Genomic DNA, 26,108 nt, shown 5'->3' with positions numbered 1-26,108 from the left:
AACCTGATTTGATTAGATTAGTCACTATATCCTAATCTGAATTGATTTTCATCAAATTTGACGGAGGCTTTTGCACCTCTAGTTCCAAATAGCATTGCTGTATAGCATGATATAACTTCGATAAGGATTGTATTGAAAAATATTTATTGGAGCAATAGATATACCGGGACGAGTTTCCCCATTTGGAAAGTTTCGGTTAAATATGAACAAATCTATCCGATTTGGGCTGTTATTACATATATGGTGTTTTCGAGCAGTATCTGATGCACGGTATCAAATATTACTGAAGTAATTGTTTCTAGGTTGAATTCAGTCGGAATTTGCCATAACTCAGTCCATTTGCTCTGATCCTAGTCATTTGGTGCACAATAAACCAGAAATATAAATATATATATATATATATATATATATATATATGTCCAGCGATAGTTTTTTCGATACAATGATATTTTTAGGGACATTTTAGTTTTTTGGGGACAGTCCCCGATAAATTATAGATCTAGCGGAAGTTTTGGGGACATTCAACTTTTGGGGACATTTTATATACAAATTGAGTTTGATTGCTTTTTAGGAATATCTGCTTAATATTATTCCTTATGTAAAAGAAATACCTTTATATACATCGGTAATATCAATTTTTTATAAAATTAAATATTTTATGTTGGGCAGAGTTGCCGTGTTTCGGAAAATTTTCCGAGGCCACTAACACCGTTCTCAAACGATGCTAACGCCGTTATCAAACAAACTAGCGCCGTTATCAAACAATACAAACGAGCTTTGCCATACATGTTTACATTATGTTAAAAAGTAGTAAATAAACATCAAAGTCCCTAAGTTTGACATGAAATTGCATAGATTGCCGATATATGTGATGTATATTGGTCAAGGTTTGTTTATATGGTTTGCCGGTAAGGCCAGCTGTAGTCTTCATTGAATGTCAAAATTAATTTTTCGAAGAATAAATATACGAAAAATATATTTATTCCAACAAAAGTATACGTGCACAATAATACTATTGTGATATTCCGAAAGATATTTTGTATTTTTACCTTGTTATGGTTGATTTTTCGCGATGTAAACGCTTGACAGCACAGGAAAACTAAGGCATGAATTCGCCTCCCGGTAGACCTTATATATAGGCAATGAATCAAAGCAAAAATAAATGAAATATTTTTCAAAACATCGGAACTGTTTAGTCGTAAGTCACTCGAATAAGAATCTCTTTATGAGTCGATTTACGCATGTCCCTCTGTCCATGTATTATTGTAAACCAAATGCAGGTCGCATTTATGATCTGAATGAGATGAAATTTGGCACAGCTCATTTATTTGGTCCAAGGACGAACCCTATTGAAATTGGTGGAAATAGGTTCAGATTTAAATATAGCTCCCCTATATATTTTCGTCCGATTTCCCTAAATGGTGCACTAAAGGCCCAATCTTTCTCCGGTTACGAATTTTTGCACAACATACCAAATTGAGCCTATAATGACGTGTGTTTAGTTTTGTTGAAATCGGTTTAGATTTTGATATAGCTCCCATATATATTTTCGGCCAATTTCTCCTAAATGATGCACTAATTAACGCAAATTTTTCCCGATTGCGACGAAATTTTGCACAACGTATCAAATTCAGCATATAATGACATGTGTTAAGTTTTGTTGAAATCGTTTCCAATTTTGATATACCTCCCATATATATCTTCGGTCGATTTCTCCTAAATGGTGCACTAAGGCCCAATGTTTGTCGGATTAAGTCGAAATTGTTCACAACGTATAAAATTGAGCCTATAATGAATCGAACTAGCTTTGGAAGTTGGGTTTACCATTTATATCAAATCGGACAAAAATGTGTATGAGTGGTATATCTAGATCGGAACTGATTTTGTCCAATTTCCTAGTTCCGGGGTCAAACAAATAAGCTTTACCAAATTTAATCTCAATCGAATCATAAATTAGACCTGTACTTTTTTTACAATTTAACAAGGACGGACAGAAGACAAACGTATTCTATGTATATTCTTAAAAGTAACTAAACATTATCTTGTTAACTTTTGCTTGTTACAAACATATGCAAAAAGACATAATACCTCTTACCACAAAAAGTGGACCAATATCTATAATTTTGAAGGAGGATTTGCCCAACACCTGTATTATACAACTCTTACATACATTTTAGACTGATTTCATCTAAATGGTGTACCAGATACCTAGTTTTTTTGTGATTGAAACGAAAATGTACACAGCTACACAATTGAACCACATGTTTTAAATTTGTTCTAATATAAATGGTCATATACATACCAAACCATTTAATATAGCTTTGTTGAAATCGGTTGAAATCAGTTCCGATTTAAATAAATTTTAATCGAACAAACTTTGGATGTTGGTTGGGTTTACCATTTATACCATATCGTTCGAAAATGTATATGAGTGGTATATCTGAACTGATTTTCTCCAATTTCAACGAACGAACCCTAGTTCTTGGGTCAAATAAATGAGCTTTACCAAATTGCATATCAATCGGATCATAATTTTGCCCTGTACTTTGCACGAAATTTGGCACAATGTACTGAATTAAGCCTAGAATGAGGTGTACAAATTTTCGTGTTAATAGGACAAAAATATACGTGGGGGCTTTATCTAAATCTGAACCGATTTTTTTAGCACACTAGCACACATCATTCTAGACTCAATTCCTTAGCACACATCTAGACTCAATTCAGTACGGATGAAAATATATATGGGGGCTATATCTAAATCTGAACCGCTTTTCACGAAACATAGCACACATCATTCTAGGCTGAATTCAGTACGATGTGCCAAATTTCGTGCAAATCGAAAGATATTTAGGAACTTTGGTGCACCATTTACCTTAAATCGGACGAATATATATATATATAGGAGCTATATCTAAATCTGAACCTATTTTCACGAAATTTCGCACACCTCATAGGCTTAATTAAGTACGTTGTGCCATATATGGGAGCTATTTCTAAATCTGAACCGATTTTTCCCAATTTCAATAGGGTTCGTCCTTGGGCCAAATGACTGAGCTGTGCCAAATTTCATACAATTCGAATAATAAATGCGACCTGTACTTTGTTTACAATTTAACATGGACAGACAGACGGACGGACATGCATAAATCGACTTAGACGTGATTCTATGCATATTCTCAAAAGGAACCATGTGTCTATCTCGTTTCCTTTTGCCTGTTACAAACATATGCACAAAGACAATACCCTGTACCACAGTGTGGTGAAGGGTATAAAAATAATCAATCATTCCATATACGAAGCCAATTTTTACAAAAATTACAATATTTCCAATTTCTATCTACTATCCTTCTTCAAATAAAATTCACCTCAATCACAATTCTTTACACAAACAGTAAAAAATCTCTATTATTTATTTTCCACTAAAGTACATGTAATAAGAAAGGTATAAAACTTAAATACTACGATTACAAAGAAATCCTTTTGAAAAGCTTAATTATACTACGCCTTTTTCATTTTCTTATTAGCGTTGGCCAACTTGGCTTTAAGCGCCTTAACTTCCAACTTATTATCATGCCCATCGGCGGAACGTTTCTTTGCCGCTGACGACGGTGAATCTTCTGTAGGCGGGATAAACTATTTTTGACGTTTCTCTTCTTGTTTCTTCGCAGCCTCAGATCGTTTGGCATTACTCTCCTCCTCTTGCTTGCGTTGTTGTTTCTGTTCTTTGCTAAGGAAATATTCAGCCGAAGCCGAAGAATTGTTTATCGATTTTGCTTTCGGGTTGTGCCGGTGGGAATGGTGTGTATTCCTTCTTTTGTTTCTTAACCTTGGTTTGTTTACGTTTGCTGATATTCTTGTTCTAGAATTTGGGCAGGAAACGCGACCAATCCTCATTGGCCAATTTTGGATATTTTATAAGTTCCCGTTTGATCATGATTGCCTTGGTGTTGTAAATGGGATGCACATTGTTCATGGTATCGATGACAATATCACGAACCTGTTGTAGACCCTTATAGGGACCCAATGTCGAGACCGTGTTACCTTGAACCAAAACATAACAATCAGTTAAAAGTTCAATGGATTTCGAAGTGGCACCACTGGGACCAATTAAACGTTGATGTCTTTTGAAGAATTTTTCTTTCTACCAATCTCGTCCAGTAGCACACGTTTGGCCTGTTCAAAGGGTACACTATGAGCCATTAGCTTAATCATATCACGTGCCTTGATGACAATGTAGGGATCCCAGGTTTTACGTGTTGTCTTCACCACCATACTGCCTTCAATTAAATCCAGTTCAGCTTTCAGATAATATTCAGCAACAGCTTGTTGTACCAATGGCCAGACTTGTTTCAAATACCTCTCACGATATTTCGGGAATAGTGTGGCAAATTAACTCTCCTCCACCAGTCCATTTGGATTATCCACTGGCTTGAAGGCTGGTATTTTCATGGCCCAAGCATTTTCGAAGGGTTCATTTGTTTGCTTAAGCTCCTTTGATTCACTGCCACACCCTAATCGTCACTTCACTTTAAGTACCTTCGTTATTGTCAAGTTTTTCTTCTTCCTCCTTTGTAGCAGTTGGAACGTTTTTAATTTTGATTTGCCATTTGCAAACATCAAAGACATAGAAACGTAAAGACTTGACAAAATGCATTTTGGAAAAATAGTTTATCGAAACATATGTAGGGGGCACCTTTTCCCTCTTATTCGCGTTTTTATTATTTACATGCCTCTGTTATGCCAGAAGCCCCCTACATATGTTTCGATAAACTATTTTTCCAAAATGCATTTTGTCAAGTCTTTACGTTTCTATGTCTTTGATGTTTGCAAATGGCAAATCAAAATTAAAAACGTTTGAAGATTTTTGGTAAGTCTTTGAAGCGAGAATTATAAATGTTCATCTACTTTATAAGATAGCCCGAATTGACTTTCAATCGAATTGATTGTAATTCGGTATTTTGAATTTAGATAGGGTTGCAAATCTTCCCACAAAAAATATCATATAAAAATTTACGACAGCCCCAATATAGCGGTACCGGTATTTTGAGGATTATGGCCCCGTTTTTTATGCAAATTGGCTGTAACTTCGTTCTCGCCGTGTGTCAAATCGTCCTATCAAAAAATTACCATGGCACAACCAACGATATATATAAAAGTACCGATCGATTACATGTACTTTTAATGTCCAGATCATGGTGGCGAGTTAATAAGTTCGGCTCGGCTGAACTTAACGGCGTTTTTACTTGTTTGATTTTAAATGACGATTTCTTATGGATTGGATGTAAACGAAAAAATTGTTTTGTAAAAAAATATGTGCATTTTTTTCTTTGTAGGCTTGTAGCGTAAATTTACATAAATTCCTCGCTGCAGCCATAAAATGAAAAACAAAATATAATTTTTGTCGTTGCTTTTTGTGATTTAATAAATGACATTATCGATATGACTATCCAAATGATGATTAAATGACGATTAATCATTAAACACGTTGGGTATAAATGCTGCAATGGTTTAGCTAATAAATATATTGGCTATTTTTTTCTTTTTGTCACACTAAAACAGAATGTACATTAGAACTTTTTTAAAACCCACTGAATTTTCTAAATCCAGAACAATGTAAATGCCCTCTAAAGTAATTTCATGATAAAGTAGGCGACCTTACATCGAGTTCAGCACTACATTAATTTAAAAAAAATGTTCAGCTGAGGAACTCGATCTAAGAACTCATAATTTCGTGTAATTTGTTTCATGAAATCACTTTAGTGTGGCATTCGACTTTACAAGGCATATAAACGGTTCATATTTTGTATATTAATCGGCACTTACAAGGTAATCCTTTGCCAACATACGAATACAATTTTTTCATAAATTTGACTTTGACAACATTCTGCTTTCAAAATGTAAATGGAAATATTCTTCTTCGAAATGTACGCACAACATGTGCTCAGTGGCAAGAAGTATTTTTGTTACAAATTTTGAATTTCATGATCATTATATAATAATATACATATGTATATATGTAATAAGCATAAGTATTTGTAATTTTAAAATGGTTTATCCAAGAAAAAGTACGCGGAACTGTTAGACAATATTATGTTTCAAATATATTAAAAATATGCCACTGGTCGTGCACAAAAGTTTATGGTAATATTTTTTAATTTATTTGAAAATGATAGATGATTTCCAAATTTAAAAAGCGCTGCCAATACCGATATCTTTAATGAAACTACCTTCTATAATTATGCCATGGTTTTAACCTACATTATGGGGATTTATTTGGCATATAACAATTTAAACCCACTTGGTTACGGAATCCGGTACAATGTAAACGTACTATTAAATTTTTTGGACTGGTGGTAAATATACAAATTGTTTTATAATAAGTAATGTTAATTTATATATCTTCTTTGCAAATATAAGAAATAAATTTACATAATTTTTATCGTTGCGTTTTGTGATTTTGTAAATATTCTTTTCGATAGAGGGGGTGATTTATCCTCACTAGAAAACTTGAACAATTCCAACAAGATAAATCGATACAGTGCTTCATATTATGAAGCTTTAATGTGTAAATGATTACAGGTTATTAGTCGAAAGTAGTCACAATCGTAAATGGCTACCGGTTAATAAAATCAATTGACCTGCATCAACAATCATTTTGAATTCAAGCAGCAACGATACAATTCAAGCATCAACGGCGTACCTTTCTATTTTGTGCTATTAGCATTTTTTTTTCTTTTTACAAGGTAAGTAAACGTTTTATATTTTATATTATATTTTGTATTGAAAATGTTGACGACATTTTGACGGCTGGTGGTAAACAAACAAATTGTTTTGTAAAAATTATGTCAATTTATAACTTTGCATATGTATATATATATTTGCAAAGTTACAAGCCTACAAAGAGGAGACATACATTTAAAGCAGCCATAAAATAAAAAAATACACAATTTTTGTCGTTGCTTTTTGTGATTTAATCAATTTTCTTTTTGATAGGACGAGATTTATCCTCACTAGAAAACCTGACAAATTCTAACAAGATTAGAAAGATTACATGTCTGGCACATCCATAAAATTGGATTTTTAACTTCGCAGACAAATTAGCGGACCTTTGAAAATTTTTCTTTGAATTTAATCAAGTCAAGCATCAACTATCGGCGTACCATTGGTATTTTGTTCTTTATACAAGGTGAGTAAAATATTTTATATTATTGGCCTCTTCCCGTACTGCAAGAATGTACTATGTTTTACTATTTTTGATGTCATAAAGGAAAAATTCTTATCGTAGTAAAACATTTTACATTCTTTCAGGTTCTGGAACAGACATATATATTATATTTGTATAACTTTGTAAATTTGTCATTCTGTTTGCAACACCTTCAAATATTCTCCAAAGACCCCATAAGGTATATATTCCGTCTGTTAAAATCACGATATCGCTCGCAAGATTAAAGAAAGAACATATATACTACTCCTGGGATGTTTGGTATTGAAAAAGGTTTTTTTGGGTCCACGATTTGGTAAAGCTGCATATAGCGGTAGCCCCAAATTTTCGGTATTTTTGGAAGTTTGTTCAACCGAATTTGTTTTTGGTTTCTTGTTGGGCCGCAATTATCACTATCAAAAATTATCATAATGGTTCACTCTTTAGACGCCTACGTTGAAAAAACATTAAAAAAAACACGTATATGATGAAAAAATAAATTAATAAATCCACGCCTAAGTTGAAAAAATATAGACCAAAATATTCTCTTCTTACATGACCTCAAGGCTCATATAACAGATCATGTAAGAAGCGAATATTTTCTTCCATTTTGATTGAAATACCCCCGTAATGTAAAATTCGTTGTTTACGCTTTCAAACGATTAATTTAAAATAGAACGCATTTTGACAGCACTGATGAAATCATCTGGTCTTACTGTTTGACCTTATAAATGGGCCTTACATGACCTGTTAAATGGGCTATGTGTCTGACAAACCAAGAGAGTAATCCCCCGCTCTATTCAATTTCAAAGAGATCACACAATTGATAGTAACAGCCTGTGTTTACATAAAGTTGTAGATAAAATATCTGTGTGTAAAAGAATTCTTAAACAAACAAAAACACATTTAATATTTCTATTAAATTACAAAAATAACTTGAATTGCATCCGGATAATATTAAAGCATTTGAAAATCTTTAAGTGTAAACAAAGAAACCCAGCGAAGAAGAAATGCATAAATTTGATGAAAATGCACCGCTCAAAATCAGCAGCAGTGGTGGATGTGCTGGTGCCAATAAATCCAATTCAGCAAATGGAAAACCAAATCCTAACCATCCAACATATTGAACTGTACCGAAAATTTTCCATGAACCCTAAGGCAAAACCTACGCAAAAACGTCACAAGAACTGCTGGATAATGAGGAATTGAATACGTTGTGGTCGATATTGGAAAAATATTGTGCACAAGTGACACCAATGGGTCAGCAATTGATTAGTTACAACGACTACTTGAAAGTTGTGCAAGCTGCCACTGCCAATGTCGCCTGTTTGCCAAAGTGCAATGCCATTCCGGTTACCCCCTATTCAGTTCAGAGTTTCTAAGTTTGTACGGTGGTATAGTCTTTTGATGAATGTCGTACCTTTGATGGTGAATACCTTCCTAGATTTCGTTCTGTGTTTGCATAATCGTCATGAACTACAATCGTTACATTATTTGTTTCGCATATTAGATGTCCAGCACAATGGCTATTTGACTGTCCAAACATTACATTATTTCTTTAGTGGTATTCTTGAACAAATTCGGGCATGTAATGCTGTGGCGGTCAATTTTGAAGATTTAAAATATGAAATATTTGATATGGCAAATCAAAGGATCCGTATAAAATTACGCTGCAAGATTTACTGAATTGGTAAGTGAGAGATGGAACTTTGACAATGATATAGTTATACCCTACACAACTAGGTTGTATAATAGCTTTGTGCGGCCCCAAAAGTTTGTAACGCCGCGAAATATTGGTCCTAGGCCCACCTTTTGGCATATCGATCGTCATATCTCGGCTAGCTGAGTCGATCTAGACATGTGTGTCCGTCCGTCCGTCTGTCTATTATAATTTGTAAACACGATACAGACCACAGTTATGGACCAATCATCACGAAATTTAATATGTATTTCCGGTATTGGCTAAAGAAGACCCCTACTGTTTTTGGTAATGATGGGTTAATGTTTTGGGGTTCAAATGGACCAAAAAGTTTATTTTTGTCTATTTTTCTGGTCGCTCCAGAGGCCACAATTATGACCCAAACATAACGGAATTTTACTCGGAGAAGGGGATATGGTCAACGAATAAGTATAGCTGAATTCATGATGATCGGTCAATATTTAGCGGGTCCAATTGACCTCGACTTATGTGTGAAAAATAACATTTGCATTCTATGGCGTATATATTTACTCCAAAAATATTTTTTCAGCGACTATCTAATGCCTACAATTTGTTAATACTATCTGTTTAATCGACTTCCAGAGGCCTAGAATTGTTTAAGAATATTTTTTATAGATTACCGGAGGCATATAATTGTTAAATAATATTTTTCCGCTACTACCAGATACTTTCAATTTTTTAAAAATATTTTTTTATGGACTACAACATTCTAAGAATGTTTTTTTTAGTTCCTTCCAGATATCTACAAATTTGTAAGAATATTTCTCATCGACTACTAGGAGCCTATTAAATTTTTAGGAATATTTTATCAGAGACTACCAGAGACGTCAGTTTTTATACCCTCAGCCTTAAGGCTTATGAGGGTATATACACTTTATTACGACAAAAATGTGCCTCATTGAAATATTGGTTTAAGACCCCATGTTCCTTTGGACCAAATCCGTTTCAGACAATTTGGAGTCGATTTACAAATGCCCGTCCGTCTGTGTGCCTGTCCGGCTGGCTGGTGCGCACGATAACTCTCGAAGGCAGTAACCACTTTCATCCAAACTTTGCACATCGTAATATTTCTTCCAAACTTGAATCAAGTTCAAAGATGGGGAATATCGGTCCACTCCTGGTACCTCCCACACACAAAAAGTCACAATTTTGCTGAATATGAATTTTATAACATCATGCGAAAGGGTTATCCGATTTGAACCAAACTTTGCGCAAGCTAATATTTTAACCAAACTAGTATAATGTGGGAAGATGGGACATATCGGCCCACTTTTCCAGTACCTTCCCCACAAAGGGTCAATATTTTGGAAACTTATAAATCTTATATGAAGCGAACGGAATATCCAAATGCGTCCAAATTTTGTACTTCGCAATTTTTTTAACAATTTTGAAAATTTGTTAATCGAATATCAAGCCTTAACCCGAGATTTAGTGCAATTATTGGGTATATATGTCAGTCATATCTGGTAAGTTTGAAAAATTATAAATTTAAACAAAAAATACTTTTGTATGTTACAAACATATGCACAAAGACATAATACTCTGTACCACAGTGTGGTGTAGGGTATAAAAATATTTTGTCATCATCTACATGCTTCCTGCAATATGTTAATATATTTTTTCAATGTATACCAGATATCTACAATTTGTTTAAGAAATTTTGATCATTGACTACCGGAATCAAGAAAATTTGTCATCGACTTCTTGACAGAACCTTTCGTCCAATATAGGTTCATAAGATTTTTTAAATAGCTAAAATCTATTCATACCATTAAATTTGGATTTTTTAAGATTTCTAATGGAGGAGGGTACAATCAGTTATACCAGGCCTGCCTCATTGACATTTTTACACCCTACACCACACTGTGGTACAGGCTATTATGTCTTTGTGCATTTGTATGTAACATGCAAAAATATACGAGATAGACCCATAGTTACTTTTGAGGATATACGTAGAATCACTTTCTAAGTCGATTTATGCATGTCCGTACGTCCGTCCGTCTGTCCATGTATTATTGTTAACAAAATGCAGGTCGCATTTATGATCCGAATGAGATGAAATTTGGCACAGTTTATTTATTTGGCCCAAGGACGAACCCTATTGAAATTGGTGAAAATCGGTTTAGATTTAGATATAGCTCCCATATATATTTTCGTCCGATTTTACGATAGTGTACCAAGGACCCAATGTTCGTCAGATTGCCTCGTAATTTTGCACAGAGTATCGAATTTTAATATAGAATAACGTGAAATAAATTTTGTTTGTGCGATTTTGCAGAACGGATGAAATTGGGCCTAGAATGACCTGTGTTAAGTTTTGTTGGAATCGGTTCAGATTTCGATATACCTCCCATATATATTTTCGACCGATTTCATCTAAATGGTGCACCACAGACCTAATATTTATCCGATTGCGACAACATTTTGCTCCACGTACCAAATTGAGTATATTATAACATATGTTAAGTTTTGCTGAAATCTATTCAGACTTTATCTAAATCTAAATCCATATATTTTCGCCCGATTATACCTAAAAGGTGTACCAATGCCTAAAAACTTTGTCCGATTACGACGACATTTTGCATAACACTAGTTTTAGCCTTGAATGACGTATGTTAAAAGTTGTTGAAATCGGTTCACATTTAGATATAGCTCCCATATATATTTACGGCCGATTTCTCCTAAGTGGTGCACCACAGAGCCAAGGCGTGGATTTTTTTTTTAATTTATTCATTATTATTTCATTATTTATTCAAATAATATACAATAAATATACGCCTTCAGTTTGCCATTGAAAATCAGGACCCAGTCGTAATTAGGACCCCATGTGATAAAAATTTAAAAACCATCCTCGAGGGGCCTAAACTAGACTAAGGCCATTTTCTTCAATAAATCCACGCCTCAGTCGATCCTTGAAAAATATTCTTCAATAAATCCACGCCTTGTTTTGTATCAGAAATTTATTTTCATTTTCCAGACAAAAAAAAAATTAATAAATAACGCAGGATTTATTTGTTTTACATATATGTATAAATATATACATACATAAATAGGGCGGCCCCTAAACCAAAAAATTACATGTGTTGTGATATCGTTTTAACGGATGGAATTCTTGGTGTGGGCTTCATCTATTGTAGAATAAAATTCAGGAATAAAAAAATCACAACGGCAGCACAATGCCCATTCATATAAAATTTACTTCTATTCCCTACTGGGAACGTTTGAAGCAACAAATCCCATTTCATTGAACTATTGCCGATTACCAGCATTTTGGTAAGATTTGCACATATCGCTGGAAATGTCCTAATCAGAGGAATGACGGTGAAGCTACAGAATTACGAATTTTTAAGATTTTCATTCATGTTTTTAAATTTTATTGTGTAAATGCCAAAAATATATGTTTTTAAAATAAATAAAATTTTTGATATTTTGTGTATTTTGTTTGCATTTTACGACATATCAAACTGACACTAGCTTTGCATACAAAAACAATTTTCTATGTGTTTGTTTTTGTAATATTTTGTCTGGAAAAGTATTTTCTCCCTTACTCTCTCAAATGAAGTTACTGAGTAAATATTACTGGAAAAGTACCCAGACATACCTATTCTATACGAACTTATTCGAGTGCCTTACGACCAAACTCATTGGATTTGAAATATGTGTCATTTAATTTTGCTTTGAATCGAAATACATTTTTCTGCAATACTATTTTCAAGTACCAACTGAAGGCGTAGATTTTTTAAAGAATAATTTCAAGAGCTAACTGAAGGCGTGGATTTATTAACTAATATGTTCCAAGGACCAACTAAGGCTTGTACTTTTTATGAATATTTACCGAGGACCAACTAAGGCTTGTATTCTTTTATGAATATTTTCCAGGGACAAACTGAGGCGTGTATTTTTTAAAGAATAATTTCAAGGACTAGCAGAAGGCGTGGATATATTAACGAATAAGTTTCAAGAACCAACACTTAATTTATTTAATATTTATTCAAGCATCAACAGAAACCGAACATTTTTAAAGAATAGTTTTCAAGGACAAACTGAAAGCGTATCTTTTTTTAACGAATATTTTTCAAGGATCAACTGAGGCGAGTATTTTTTAAAAATATTTTTCAAGCATTAACGTAAATTTTTTATGAATTTTTTAAAAATTATTATTTAATGCTTGTATTTTTTAATGATTTCAAGATTTAAAAATATTTGTAAGAATCCTTCGACAAATATTGTGTAATAAATCCTTGCCTTCAGTTGGTCCTTGAAAAATATTCTTATATAAATCCTCGCCTTCAGTTGGTCCTTGAAAAATATTCTTATATAAATCCTCGTCTTCAGTTAGTCCCTGAAAATAATTTTTAATAAATCCACGCCCTTGAAAATATTATTTAATAAATCCACGTCCTTGAAAATATTATTTAATAAATCTACGCCCTTGAAAATATTATTTAATAAATCCACGTCTTTGAAAATATTCTTCAATAAATCCACGTCCTTGAAAACATTTTTTTAAAAAAATCAACGGCTTCTGTTGATGTTTGCTTCTTAAATTTTTAAAAAAGTTCACGCCTTCTGTTGATGCTTGATTTGTATACCTTACACCACACTGTGGTACAGGGTATTATGTCTTTGTGCATTTGTAAGTAACATGCACAAATAGACGAGATAGACCCATAGGTGCTTTTACAGATTTACTTAGAATCACGTTTTAAGTCGATTTATGCATGTCCGTCCGTCTGTCCATGTATTATTGTGAACTGATGCAGGTCGCATTTATTGTCCGAATGAGTTGAAATTTGGCGAGCCTGCTTATTTGGCCCAAGGACGAACCCTATTGAAATTGATAGTATACCAAAGATCCAATGTTTTTCCGATTGCGACGCAATTTTTCACAGCGAATCAAATTTTAATCTAGAATGACGTGAATTATTTTCTTTTGAAATCGGTTCAGATTTAGATATAGCTCCCATATATATTTTCGGACGATTTTATCTAAACGGTGCACCACATACCCAATATTTAACATATGTTAAGTTTTGTTGAAATCGGTTCAGATTTAGATATAGCTCCCATATATATTTTCGCCCGATTTAACAAAAAAGGTGTACCAATGTCCAAAAAGTTTGTCGGATTACTAAATTTTGCACAACGTACCAACATAACCCTATTATAACATGTATGAAGTTTTGTTGAAATCGGTTCAGATTTAGATATAGCTTCCATATATATTTTTGGCCGATTTTAACTAAATGGTGCACCACATACCCAATATTTATCCGATGGCCACGAAATTTTGCACAACGTACCAGCTTAACCCTATTATAGCATATGTTAAGTTTTGTTGAAATCGGTTCAGATTTAGATATAGCTCCCATATATATTTTCGCCCGATTTATCCAAAAAGGTGTACCAATGTCCAAAAAATTTGTCGGATTACTACGAAATTTGCACAACGTACCAACATAACCCTATTATAACATGTATGAAGTTTTGTTGAAATCGGTTCAGATTTAGATATAGCTCCCATATATATTTTCGGCCGATCCGATCCAATATTGATCCAATATTTATCCGATGGCCACGAAATTTTGCACAACGTACCAGCTTAACCCTATTTTAACATATGTTAAGTTTTGTTGAAATCGGTTCAGATTTAGATATAGCTCCCATATATATTTTCGCCCGATTTAACCAAAAAGGTGTACCAATGTCCAAAAAATTTGTCCGATTACTACGAAATTTTGCACAACGTACCAACATAACCCTATTATAACATGTACGAAGTGTTGTTGAAATCGGTTCAGATTTAGATATAGCTCCCATATATATTTTCGGCCGATTTTAACTAAATGGTGCACCACATACCCAATATTTATCGGATGGTCCAAAATATCCAAAAAATTTGTCCGATTGCGAGGAAATTTTGTATAACCCACTAGATTGAGCCTTGAATAACGTATGTTAAAAGTTGTTAAAATCGGTTCAAATTTGGATATAGCTCCCATATATATTTTCGCCCGATTTCATCTAAATGGTGCACCACACCCCCAATATTTATCCAATTGCGACAAAATTTTGCTCAACGTACCAAATTGAGTATATTTTAACATATGTTAAGTTTTGTTGACATCGGTTCAGATTTAGATATAGCTCTCATATCTATTTTCGGCCGATTTCATCTATATAGTGCACGAAAACCCAATGTGTGTCAGATTGCAACGACATTTTGCACAGGCTACTGAATTTAGTCCAAATTGCATTAAGTTTAGTTTGTTTTTAGTTTATGTTTTTATTTGAGTTTATGTTGTTCCAATAGCACCTCCTGCATATACACAGAGTGGTGTAGGGTATCATATAGTCAGGCCCGTCCGACTTTCGTCCTTTCCTTACTGGTTTTATTTAAAAAAAGATTTTTTTAAATATTTTTTGATACGTATATTTTTTTAAGAAGATTTTTCAAGGAATACGTAAAAATATTTGTGAAAAAATATTTTTCAAGCATCAACGTAGATTTTTTAAGAATTTTTTAAAAACTATTTTTTGATGCTAGAATTTTTTAAAGATTTCAAGAATTAAAATATTTATAAGAATCCTTCGACAAATGTTGTGTAATAAATCCTCGCCTTCAGTTGGCCTTGAAAAATATTCTTATATAAACCCTCGCCTTCAGTTAGTCCTTGAAAATAATTTTTAATAAATCCACGTCCTTGAAAATAGTTTTTAATAAATCCACGCCCTTGAAAACCATTTTAATAAATCCACGTCCTTGAAAATATTATTTAATAAATCCACGCTCTTGAACATATTATTTAATAAATCCACGTCTTTGAAAATATTTTTGCTTCTTAAATTTTTAAAAAAAAGTTCACGCTTGATTTTTTTATTAAAAAAAAAGGATTTTTTTTCAATATTGTTTGATGCGTATATTTTTTTAAGAAGATTTTTCAAGGAATACGTAAAAATATTTGTGAAAAAATCTTGTAAAAATATTCCTAAAGAAATGCACGACTTTTGTTGATGCTTGAACAAATATTCTCAAAAAAAACATCTATTTTGTTGATGCTTGAACAAATATTCTTAAAAAAAATCCAAGTCAATGGATTTATTAAATATTTTTTAAGGACAAGGAGAAGGCTTGGATTTATTAAAACTACTTTTCAAGAACCAATACAAAGGATGGATTGTTTTAAAAATATATTATAAAATATATAAAACCAACACAAGGCGTAGGTTTTTTTAAAATAATTTTCAAAAAACAACACAAGACGTGGATTCTTTAAAAAAATTTTCAAGCATCGACAGAAGGCGAAAATTTTTAAAGAATATGTTTTCAAGCATCAGGAGAAGCCGAAAATCAACCTAAAACATAAATTTTTTGAAAATATTTTAGTTTGGTTCTCACATCAATATTAACAGCATTATTATCGCTTTTCGATTATATTTTTATTTTTTGTTTTTATATAGTATGTTTTCATTAGTGTCATATAATTATGGCGAGTTTTGTGTCGTAGACACAAAAAAAACCAAACCATTTGACGGGGACGGATATATTTTTAAATACAAAGGCGGATCCTATCTGGGAACGATAATAGCAAAAAGCGGTAAATTAATGTAAGAGGTGTATTTAAAGTTATATTGACAGTTTCATTTCCTAGACAACAAGGAAGAACTTTCTAATTTAAAGAATATAAAAGAAGACGAAGCCAAAAGGCAAGAAACACAGCCAAAACAAAAGAATACTTATTCATCACAAGCGATGGAAACTGTAAGGGATTCTATACAAAATATGTCATCGTCCATAAATAATGAAATGTTACAAAGGTAAGTTAGTATATATATTTTTACAAGAACCTGCACAATTTTTCAGTTAAAATAAATTATATTCGATTTAGTTATAAATTTGCACGAATTGGTATAGATATGCAATAAGTTTAGATCAAATTGGTTCATATATAGATTCCAAATATGTGTAGTTCTTCTCTTGTTTAATACATATAAGAGATATTTGAAAAGAAAAAGAAGTAGTTTTTATTTACCTTCTTATTCTAAATAAAATAATCAAACAAGAACCACCTGATTATAAAACCTTACTTGGAATATGTTATATAACCCATATCTATGCCTACCCATGATGTAACTGTTGTTGCGTAGTTTTATTAACATTTTCATTGTTTACAGCCTAAAAACTTTTAGCTTGGTTGCTTACGACACTGATGATTATTTTGTTATTAACTCAAAAACTATAACACAACTCCAAGGCAGTGATTGTGTTGTGAAATATAGAGGTGGTTTTTATTCTGCAAAACTAATTGCATCTTATGGTGAGTTCGTCAATCAATATATGGATTTTGTATATTACTTTTAAAAAATAAGACATATACACTATTGAACAAAAACATATATTGCTTCCCAAACAGTTATTTAGCGTAGACATATTCGACACAATGATGATAATTTTAATTCACAACTAATCATTTTACTATATTTGGAAGTACCATGACGTTATCGTTTTGGAATTTAATTTACACTACACATGTTTTACATACACATATGATTACTTCAAAAATATAAATACAAGGTGTCTGAGATTGTCATTAATATACAGAAAAATGATAAAACATTTATAAATTTATATATAATTTTCCACATTTCATAATATAAATTTGTTATGAAGAAAACACTACTTTGAAAATAATTTTTTAATTGCATACTAGCGCATAACCCTTTTGTTGTTATTGACGATCTTAAACATTTAAAGTATTTGAATATCTGATGTAAACAAATTATATACGAGCAAAAATAAAAAAAAGTTTTTCTATAGATGACAAAAAGAAACTTCTGGAATTAAAGCGAATGAAAAGAAGACAAAGTCACTCAAAACATGTAGACCAAAAGCCTACATATGAAGTAAATAAATGTATACCAAATTCTACAACAAATGTCCAGAAGAGTTCAGAACCAGAAATTATAAATGACAATTCAATGGAACTACAAAATAAAAACCATCACGAAACATCGGGAGAAGATTCAAATTATTCATCATATGTAAGAAATCACGAAATAATATATAATTCTGGTAGTGAATGTTCTTTAAATGCTTTTGACGTAAGTTTGGCAAAAAACAAGGGCATCTTAAGAACTCTACAGTCTTACAAAAAAGCACGATGAACTCGAAAGATTATAATCCCTCTAAAAGTAACAAAAATGACACACTACTAGACGAATCGGAGCCTGTTATAACGAAAGTGACTGGTATTGAAATTCCTTCATCTGAAAATCATTCCAAACAAAGTGATCATATATTGTCGGACACTTCAGAGTCAACGTGGGATGAAACTTCATCAAGTGGCGAATCTGTTTCTTTTAAAAATGCAGTGCTTAAAACCCAACGACTAAAAATTCTACTGCTATTAAATCATCAGGTAATAGAAGTACGTTGGCTACAGAAAGTTTTGATTCCTCTATGCCATATAATGACAAATCTGTGTCAGAATACCTACCGGATTCATCTTTACAAAATACAACAGTAAATACAAGTTCCATTGTAGAAGTTAACACCGCTCCAATTCAGATAGATTCGTTAAGAGTTCCGTTTTCAAAATCAAAACTAAAAAGACATTTTTGCATGTATTGCAAAACATTGCAGTGCAAAATTGCTCGACATTTATTCTTAAAACATAAAAACGAAAATCTAGTTAAACAAGCAATGGCACTTCCCAAATTGAGCAAAGAACGTTTAAAATTAATTGAAGACATTCGAAAACAAGGAGATTTCATACACAATACATGCAGTGATCAGAACACTGGTATTTTAATTGTATCTAGACGACAACAACAAAAAACAAACCGAAAAGCCGACGACTATATATGCTGTCCAAAATGTAAAGGATTTTATACAAAATTTGCATCACGACAACACAGTAGGAAATGTGTTCAAAAACACAACTCCAGATCAAATTTTATTGAAGGGCGAAAATTAACTCAATATATACACCATGTTGCGAGTCCTGCAATGAAAACAACGATATTTCCTGTTCTCCGAAATGATAACATAACCAAAGCAATACGTTTCGACGAATTAATTATCCGATATGGTAACAGATTATCCGAAAAACTTTCTCAAAGTCACCACCATGATCAAATCCGAGCAAACATGCGCCTTTTGGGTAGATTTAAAATAGAATTTATGAAAATTGTGCCGGAGATATCCGAATTGAAAGATATATTCAAACCATATTTGTTCGATAATGCTATTGAGGCACTTCGAAAAACAGCAAAGTGGACCTTTGATAAAGGATTCGCAACGCCAGCTGTTGCCACATCCTTGTCATCTTTAATAAAAAAATGCGCACGGATACAACGAAATGAATTTATTAAATGTCAAAATGAAGATTCTAAATGTAACTTAGACAATTTTATTTCTCTTTGGGTAGAGGAAACACCCGTACAAATCAACAAAAAAGCTCTGGAAGATCTCGAAAATCGGAAAAGGACAAAAACTAATGACTTGCCAAGTAAAAACGATATCAAAATTTTGTATGATTATTTAAGAACTATAATGCTTGATTCCTTCGCCGAATTATGCTTAAACTACAATTTCATTTCCTGGAAAAAACTTTTGGAATCTACATTAATATTTATCCAAGTATTCAATCGACGAAGAGCTGGGGAAATTGAAAGGTTAACAATTGAAAACTTTAATAAAAAGGAACAAATAACTGATTGTGTAGAAGCTGGCATGTTGGAAAATATCTCTAAACAATCCATTAATTTCGCCAAACAATTCGTTCGAATCACGTTACGGGGAAAGTTAGGAAGAACCGTGAGCGTTTTGCTCGACCCACTGTGTATTAAGTCCATTAACATTATTCTTAAATTCAGAGAAAAGGCTGGCATTTCCAAGACAAATCCATATATATTTAGTGCGCCTGGTAAGTCCAGCTTAGCAAAAAGTTACTGCAGAGCATGTCCTTTGCTGAGAAAATTTGCATCAGAGTGTGGAGCATTGATTCCCGATACACTTAGAGGCACAAAACTGCGAAAACACATAGCAACATATACCTCATTGCTGAACGTGCAAGAATCGACGGTTGATAGACTTGCTAACTTTTTAGGCCACCACAAAGACATCCACAAAAGCATATATAGGGTACCGGTGCCAGTAGCCGAAATTACAAGCGTGTCAAAAATTTTATTATCGGCTGCTGGGTGCAATTTGCAAAATAGTATCGAAACTAGTAATTCTAATAGAAATATAGTTTCTGATAACGAAGGGAGTATGCAATATGAAGGTTTGGAGGAAAACTCTGAAGATTCAGAAACAGATATGGTAAAACCGAAGAGACGTAGTAGTAAGTAAAAATTGTAGAAACTATAATTCTTAATATTTTTGATTACTTAGCTGTATTTTAACCAACTTAGTACTACACAAATAACAATATTTTCAATATTTTAGCATCCCCTTTCGGACGGACAATACGCAAGAGGTGGAGCAGTGCTGAAATTGATTCCGTTAAAGGAACATTTGGAGATATTTTGGCCTTGGAGAAGTTGCCTTCCATAAAGCAATGTGCAGCAGCTATAGAAAAAAATATCTGCCTATGTAAAAGAACACCGGCTCAATTAAAAACATGGATAGACAACCAGCGAAAAAAAGTTGCCGTTCGAGGAAATTAAACAATTTGGTAACAAGTTTTAGTATTAATTTATAATCTGTTTCTAACAGCTTGTTTTTCAGATTTCCCCACTTTCAACACACAGTCACCGCCACAACATTCCACGGACCCAGTGTTTTCTTACTTTTTTTAGTGATATAAGCTTTTCATGCATATGAAATACTCTTGCCCATGTATGGGATATGTTCACACACACGCACACACAATTACAATAATTTTATTTCAAAATATTTTTATCATGTTTTATTAATTCTATGAATGCTGTAAAATTTTTATTGACGATTAATTTAAATTTAAAGCCTATTCTTTAATAAGTATTGAAAACGTGTTTTTTTATGAATAAAAATATTCATTATTAATTTATTTTGGCTTATGTTATTATTATAGTACTTATATATATTTTTTTATAAAATACATCTTTAGCCGTTTTCGTGTACTCATTTCATTTAATTTGTCATTTCTTAATTCACTTCATGGTAATATAAAACCGACCGAAAACTTATAATAACTAAATACAGTACCCAAAAAATACTTACTTATTTACAATAACTTAAAGAAATTAATACTTATGAGCACTAAATGGTACTATATTTGGTACAATTTGATTTTTAGGTGAACTAATAGAGCTAGAATCATTAAATTTGGTGTCAGGATCACTGTTGAGGTGTAAGCTTGAGATATGTAAAAGATTTAGAAATTTGTATTAATGTGTACTAAATTTGGTACAATTTGAATTATGAGTGAACCGATAGAGTTGAAATTCTGAAACTTGAATTTGGGATCACTGTGGGGTTGGGTATGTAAGAAGTTTTAGAATTTTGTACTAAGTGTACCAAATTTGGTACAATTTAAATTGAGAGTGAAGCGATAGAGTTGGAATGTTGAAATTTTGAGGTGTAGGATTGGGGTATGTAGGAAGGTTTGGAAATTGGTACTACTATGTACTAAATTTAGTACAATTTGATTTGTGGGTGAACAGATAGAGTTGGAATCCTGAAATTTTGATTTAGGAACACTGTGGAGGTGTATTATTGGGGTATGTAGGAAGGTTTAGAAGTTGGTACTACTGTGTTCTAAATTTGGTACAATTTGAATTGTGGGTGAACATATAGATTTGGAATCAGAAACCTGGATTTTGTTTCACTGTGGAGGTGTAGGATTGGGGTATGTAGAAAGTTTTGGAAATTGGTACTACTGTGTACTAAATTTGGTACAATTTGAATTGTGGGTGAACCGATATAGCTGGAATCCTGAAACTTGGATTTAAGATCACTGTGGAGTGTAGGATTGGAGTATGTAGGAAGTTTTGGAAATTGGTACTACTGTGTTCTACATTTTGTACAATTTGAATGGTGGGTGAACAGAACAGAGTTGGAATCCTGAAATTTTGATTTAGGAACACCGTGGGGGTTTAGGATTGGGGTATGTAGGAAGGTTTGGAAATTGGTACTACTGTGTACTAAATTTGGTACAATTTGAATTGTGGGTGAACCTATAGAGTTGGAATCAGAAACATGGATTTTGGGTCACTGTGGAGGTGTAGGATTGGGGTATGTAGGAAATTTTGGAAATTGGTACTATTGTGTAGTAAATTTGGTACAATTTGAATTGTGGGTGAACCAATAGATTTGAAATTCTCAAATTTGGAATCATTGTGGGGGTGTAGGATCGGGGTATGCAGGAAGTTTTGTTGGATGGTTGCGGAGTACTAAATGGTACTCAAATTCATTTTATGGTAGATATTAATGTGCAGATTTATTTGTTTTTCTGACATATGCAGTATTTTGTGAAAATAACATAATATGTTAATATATGTTTAAATTATTCCCACATTCGCTAACGAAGTAACAGGTATATGCTATATATGATATATGTAATGAATTCGGAAATTCGTACTAGAATGGTACAAAAAGTACTAAATAAGATAACATTTGTATTTGGCGAACCGGTAAAGGTAGAACTCTTAAATTTTAAATGAGGGTCACTGATGGAGTGTAAAATATATATAGCAAAGAGTTTTTTGGACATTCGAACTATAAGTATGCGAAAAGTTCTAAATTTGGTACAATTTCGTAGCATGTGAATGAATTGAGCTAAAAATTTGAAATGCGAATTAGGGTTGAGATGTAGGGTCTATTTAAAGAGATTGTTTTTGAAAGAGTGACTCATGGGTACGAAAAGTAATATATTTGGTACAAATTTTTTTCGGAGGAACAAATCGAGCTGGAATCCTGAAATTTGAAATTAACATTACCGTCGGATTGAGATTTGTACGTAATTTTGGAATTGTTTACTTATGTGTACGAAAAGTACTAAATCGGACTATAATTGGTACAATTTAGATTTGGGTGAACCGATAAAGCGGGAACAATGAAAATTGGAGTCAGGATCATTGCAGAGGTGTAGGATTAGGTTCAGGATTCGGTTTAAGAAATTAATACTTTTGGCTACTAAGGAGGAGGTGTAAGATTGAGATATGTAGGAAATTTTAGAAATTTGTACTAATGTGTACTTAATTTGGTACAATTTAAATTGTGGGTGAACCGATAGAGGGAATCCTGAAACTTGGATTCAGGATCACTGTGGGTGTGTAAGATTAAGATATGTGGGAAGTTTTAGAAATTTGTACTACTGTGCACTAAATGTGGTACAATTGGAATTGTGGGTGAACCGATAGAGTTTGAATCCTGAAACATGGATTAAGGATCACTGTGGCGGTGTTGGTTTGGTTAAGTAGGATGTTTTGGAAATTCGTACTACTGTGTGCTAAATTTAGTACAATTTGAATTGTGGGTCAACCGATAAAGTTGGAATCCTGAAACTTGTATTAAGGATGACTGTGGGGGTGTAGGATTTGGGCATGTAAGAAGTTTTGCAAATTGGTACAACTATGTACTAAATTTGGTACAATTTGAATCGTGGGTGAACCAATAGAGTTGGAATCCTGAAACTTGGATTTAGGATCACTGTGGGGTGTATGTTTGGGTTAAGTGGGTTGGGTTCGTACTACTGTGTACTAAATTTGATACTGTTTGTATTTGGTTGAACCGATAAGACTGGTATCCTGAAATTGGGGAAATAAGCTTTTCAATGGATTATATGAAGTATATAGTAAGGGAAAGCAATGGAAATGAAATCGATTATATTATTTCTGTTGGGTGGTTGAGGTGGGTACTTATGGAATTTTATATGAATGTGTATTAAATGTCGTTTAAAAACGACAACTTATTGAACTTTGTATACACACGTGGTGTTGTGTGATTATTGTGAACCCCCGATGCAACGAAAACACAATGTAAATAGTGAAAAACCGCGAAAAAGCCTTTCAATTTATAAACGTAAGAAGGGAATATATATTCACTACTTATTTCAATCAACTTAATAAAAATCTGGATACTATAAAGAGACTTTGAAGACCGCGAAAAGAAAATCAAAGTCCCTTCATATATTTCGATTTGCACGAAATTTGGCACCGGGTAGTGAATTAGGTCCAGAATGATATGTGCTAAGTTTCGAGAAAATCGATTCAGATTTTATATAGCTCTCATATATAGTTTTGTCAGATTTTATGTAAAAGGTGCACCAAAGCCCCCCATTCTCGGTGTCATATTTTTTGTTATTCCGATCTACTCTTGAAGATATAGCCGATTAATTGAGTCAGCATCAAGTGACGGCAATAGTGATTCTTAAACGCATTTCTCGAATCCTAATAATCCAATCGGTTTATAAATGTCAAAAATGTTGTTGTAATGTTGAACCAAAAAATTAAAAAACAAAATTATAAATGAAAATATATTCACTACTTATTTCAATCAACTTAATAAAACTCTGGATACTATAAAGAGACTTTGAAGACCGCGAAAAGAAAATCAAAGTCCCTTCATATATTTCGATTTGAACGAAATTTGGCACCGGGTAGTGAATTAGGTCCAGAATGATATGTGCTAAGTTTCGAGAAAATCGATTCAGATTTTATATAGCTCTCATATATAGTTTTGTCAGATTTTATGTAAAAGGTGCACCAAAGGCCCCCATTCTCGGTGTCATATTTTTTGTTATTCCGATCTACTCTTGAAGATATAGCCGATTAATTGAGTCAGCATCAAGTGACGGCAATAGTGATTCTTAAACGCATTTCTCGAATCCTAATAATCCAATCGGTTTTTTAGTACCCAATTAATAATAATAAAACATTTTTTATATTTTTTTGTTGTTGTATAATTAATTTATTTATTGCCATAAACTTAATAATTTTGTGTTTTTATTTTTTTGGGAAGATTTTTTTTGAGGCGGAAATAAAAATTTTGAAGTGACGGAGGATATTTTAGCCATAAGTAAAAAAAAAAATAGATTAAAAACAAGTGAGCCGAGCAGTATAGTCGAACGGGGCCGACCATATGATACCCTACACAACTTCAACGAAAATTTGAATTCCTGTAGTTCTATATTCTGAGCTTGAGCAATATTTCGCAATATTTGCACCCTCTTGGCCGACTAGAGGTAAACAAATATTCAGTACAGCCCTTCTAAGTGCTTGTCTAGATTCCCTTCACCGTGGGTTGTGTTGTGCTATTCGGCCTGTGGCCTACAAATCGACTCGTAAAAACACAAAAAAATAAGTTTTTGGTCCACTTCAGCCCAAAATTATTATCTGATCATCACCGAAAATTAAAGGCGTTGTCCTTGACCATAACTGCAACCTCATGGAGCATTTCAAAGCGATCACCCCTATATTTCCGCCCTCCAGTGTGGTAATGGTTTACTAAATAATATTTGAATACCTAAGCACCTGTTAATAATTAAGTGTAACTCCCGCATCCGAGCTATATCTAAATCTGAACCGATTTTCACGAAACTTAGCGTACATCATTCTAGTCTTAATTCAGTGCGCTGTGCCAAATTTCATGCAAATCGAAAGGTATATAGGAACTTTGGTGCCCCATTTACATAGAATCGGACGAAACTATATATGGGAGATTTATCTAAATCTGAACCGATTTTCACGAAACTTAGCACACATCATTCTGGACCTAATTCAGTACTATATGCCTACTATATACTATATATAAATTTCGTGCAAATGGAATGATATATAGGGACTTTGGTGCACCATTTACCTTAAATCGGACGAAACTATATATGGGACCTATATCTAAATCTGGACCGATTTTCTCAAAACTTGGCAGACATCACTCTAGGCTCACTTCAGTACGTTATGCCAAATTTCGTGCAAATCGAAGGATATATAGGGATTTTGGTACACCATTTACATGAAATCGGACGAAACTATATATGGGAGCTATATCTAAATCTGGACCGATTTTTCCCAATTTCAATAGGGTTTGTTTTTGGACCAAATAAGTGACTTGTGCCAAATATCATCCAAATCGGATCATAAATGCGACCTGTACTTTGTTTACAATTTAACATCTACAGAAGGACGGACGGACATGCATAAATCGACTCAGAAAGTGATCCATGCCTATCCTCAAAAGGAACCATGTGTCTATCTCCT

General features: G+C 33.0%; 1 protein-coding gene and 1 pseudogene across 5 annotated transcripts; one reads left to right on the top strand and one right to left on the bottom strand.

The window, feature by feature from the left end:
* Positions 1 to 3,370: 3,370 nt before the first annotated feature.
* Positions 3,371 to 4,518, bottom strand: LOC131803413 (KRR1 small subunit processome component homolog; annotated as a pseudogene).
* A 1,838-nt stretch (positions 4,519 to 6,356) lies between these two features.
* Positions 6,357 to 20,956, top strand: LOC131803367 (uncharacterized). Of its 5 annotated transcripts, XM_059124577.1 has the most exons (8): positions 6,374 to 6,743; positions 6,994 to 7,186; positions 16,383 to 16,519; positions 16,574 to 16,739; positions 17,097 to 17,239; positions 17,740 to 17,963; positions 20,374 to 20,602; positions 20,656 to 20,956. In XM_059124577.1, the coding sequence occupies exons 3-7, from the start codon at positions 16,384 to 16,386 to the stop codon at positions 20,479 to 20,481; spliced, it is 777 nt and encodes a 258-aa protein (XP_058980560.1). In that variant the 5' UTR covers positions 6,374 to 6,743; positions 6,994 to 7,186; position 16,383; the 3' UTR covers positions 20,482 to 20,602; positions 20,656 to 20,956. The 5 variants fall into 5 exon arrangements, 4 of the variants coding, with proteins under 4 accessions (XP_058980562.1, XP_058980560.1, XP_058980561.1 ...); XM_059124579.1 differs by lacking the exon at positions 6,994 to 7,186 and having other exon boundaries at positions 6,357 to 6,743; XR_009342544.1 differs by lacking the exon at positions 17,740 to 17,963 and having other exon boundaries at positions 6,438 to 6,743.
* The last annotated feature ends 5,152 nt before the right edge of the window (positions 20,957 to 26,108 follow it).

This window comes from Musca domestica, unplaced genomic scaffold, assembly GCF_030504385.1.
Source record: "Musca domestica strain aabys unplaced genomic scaffold, Musca_domestica.polishedcontigs.V.1.1 3, whole genome shotgun sequence".
Classification (NCBI taxonomy): Eukaryota; Metazoa; Arthropoda; class Insecta; order Diptera; family Muscidae; genus Musca; species Musca domestica.
The sequence above is the reverse complement of the archived record's forward strand: the minus strand, read 5'-3'. Positions and strand labels throughout refer to the sequence as shown.

What these genes read in the sequence shown, in the direction of transcription:
- LOC131803367 (XM_059124576.1), top strand. Translation starts at nt 18,625, where the DNA reads ATGGCACTTCCCAAATTGAGCAAAGAACGTTTAAAATTAATTGAAGAC. An exon ending in AAAACCGAAGAGACGTAGTA is followed by an intron (nt 20,270 to 20,373) that starts GTAAGTAAAAAT and finishes TCAATATTTTAG; the next exon opens with CATCCCCTTTCGGACGGACA.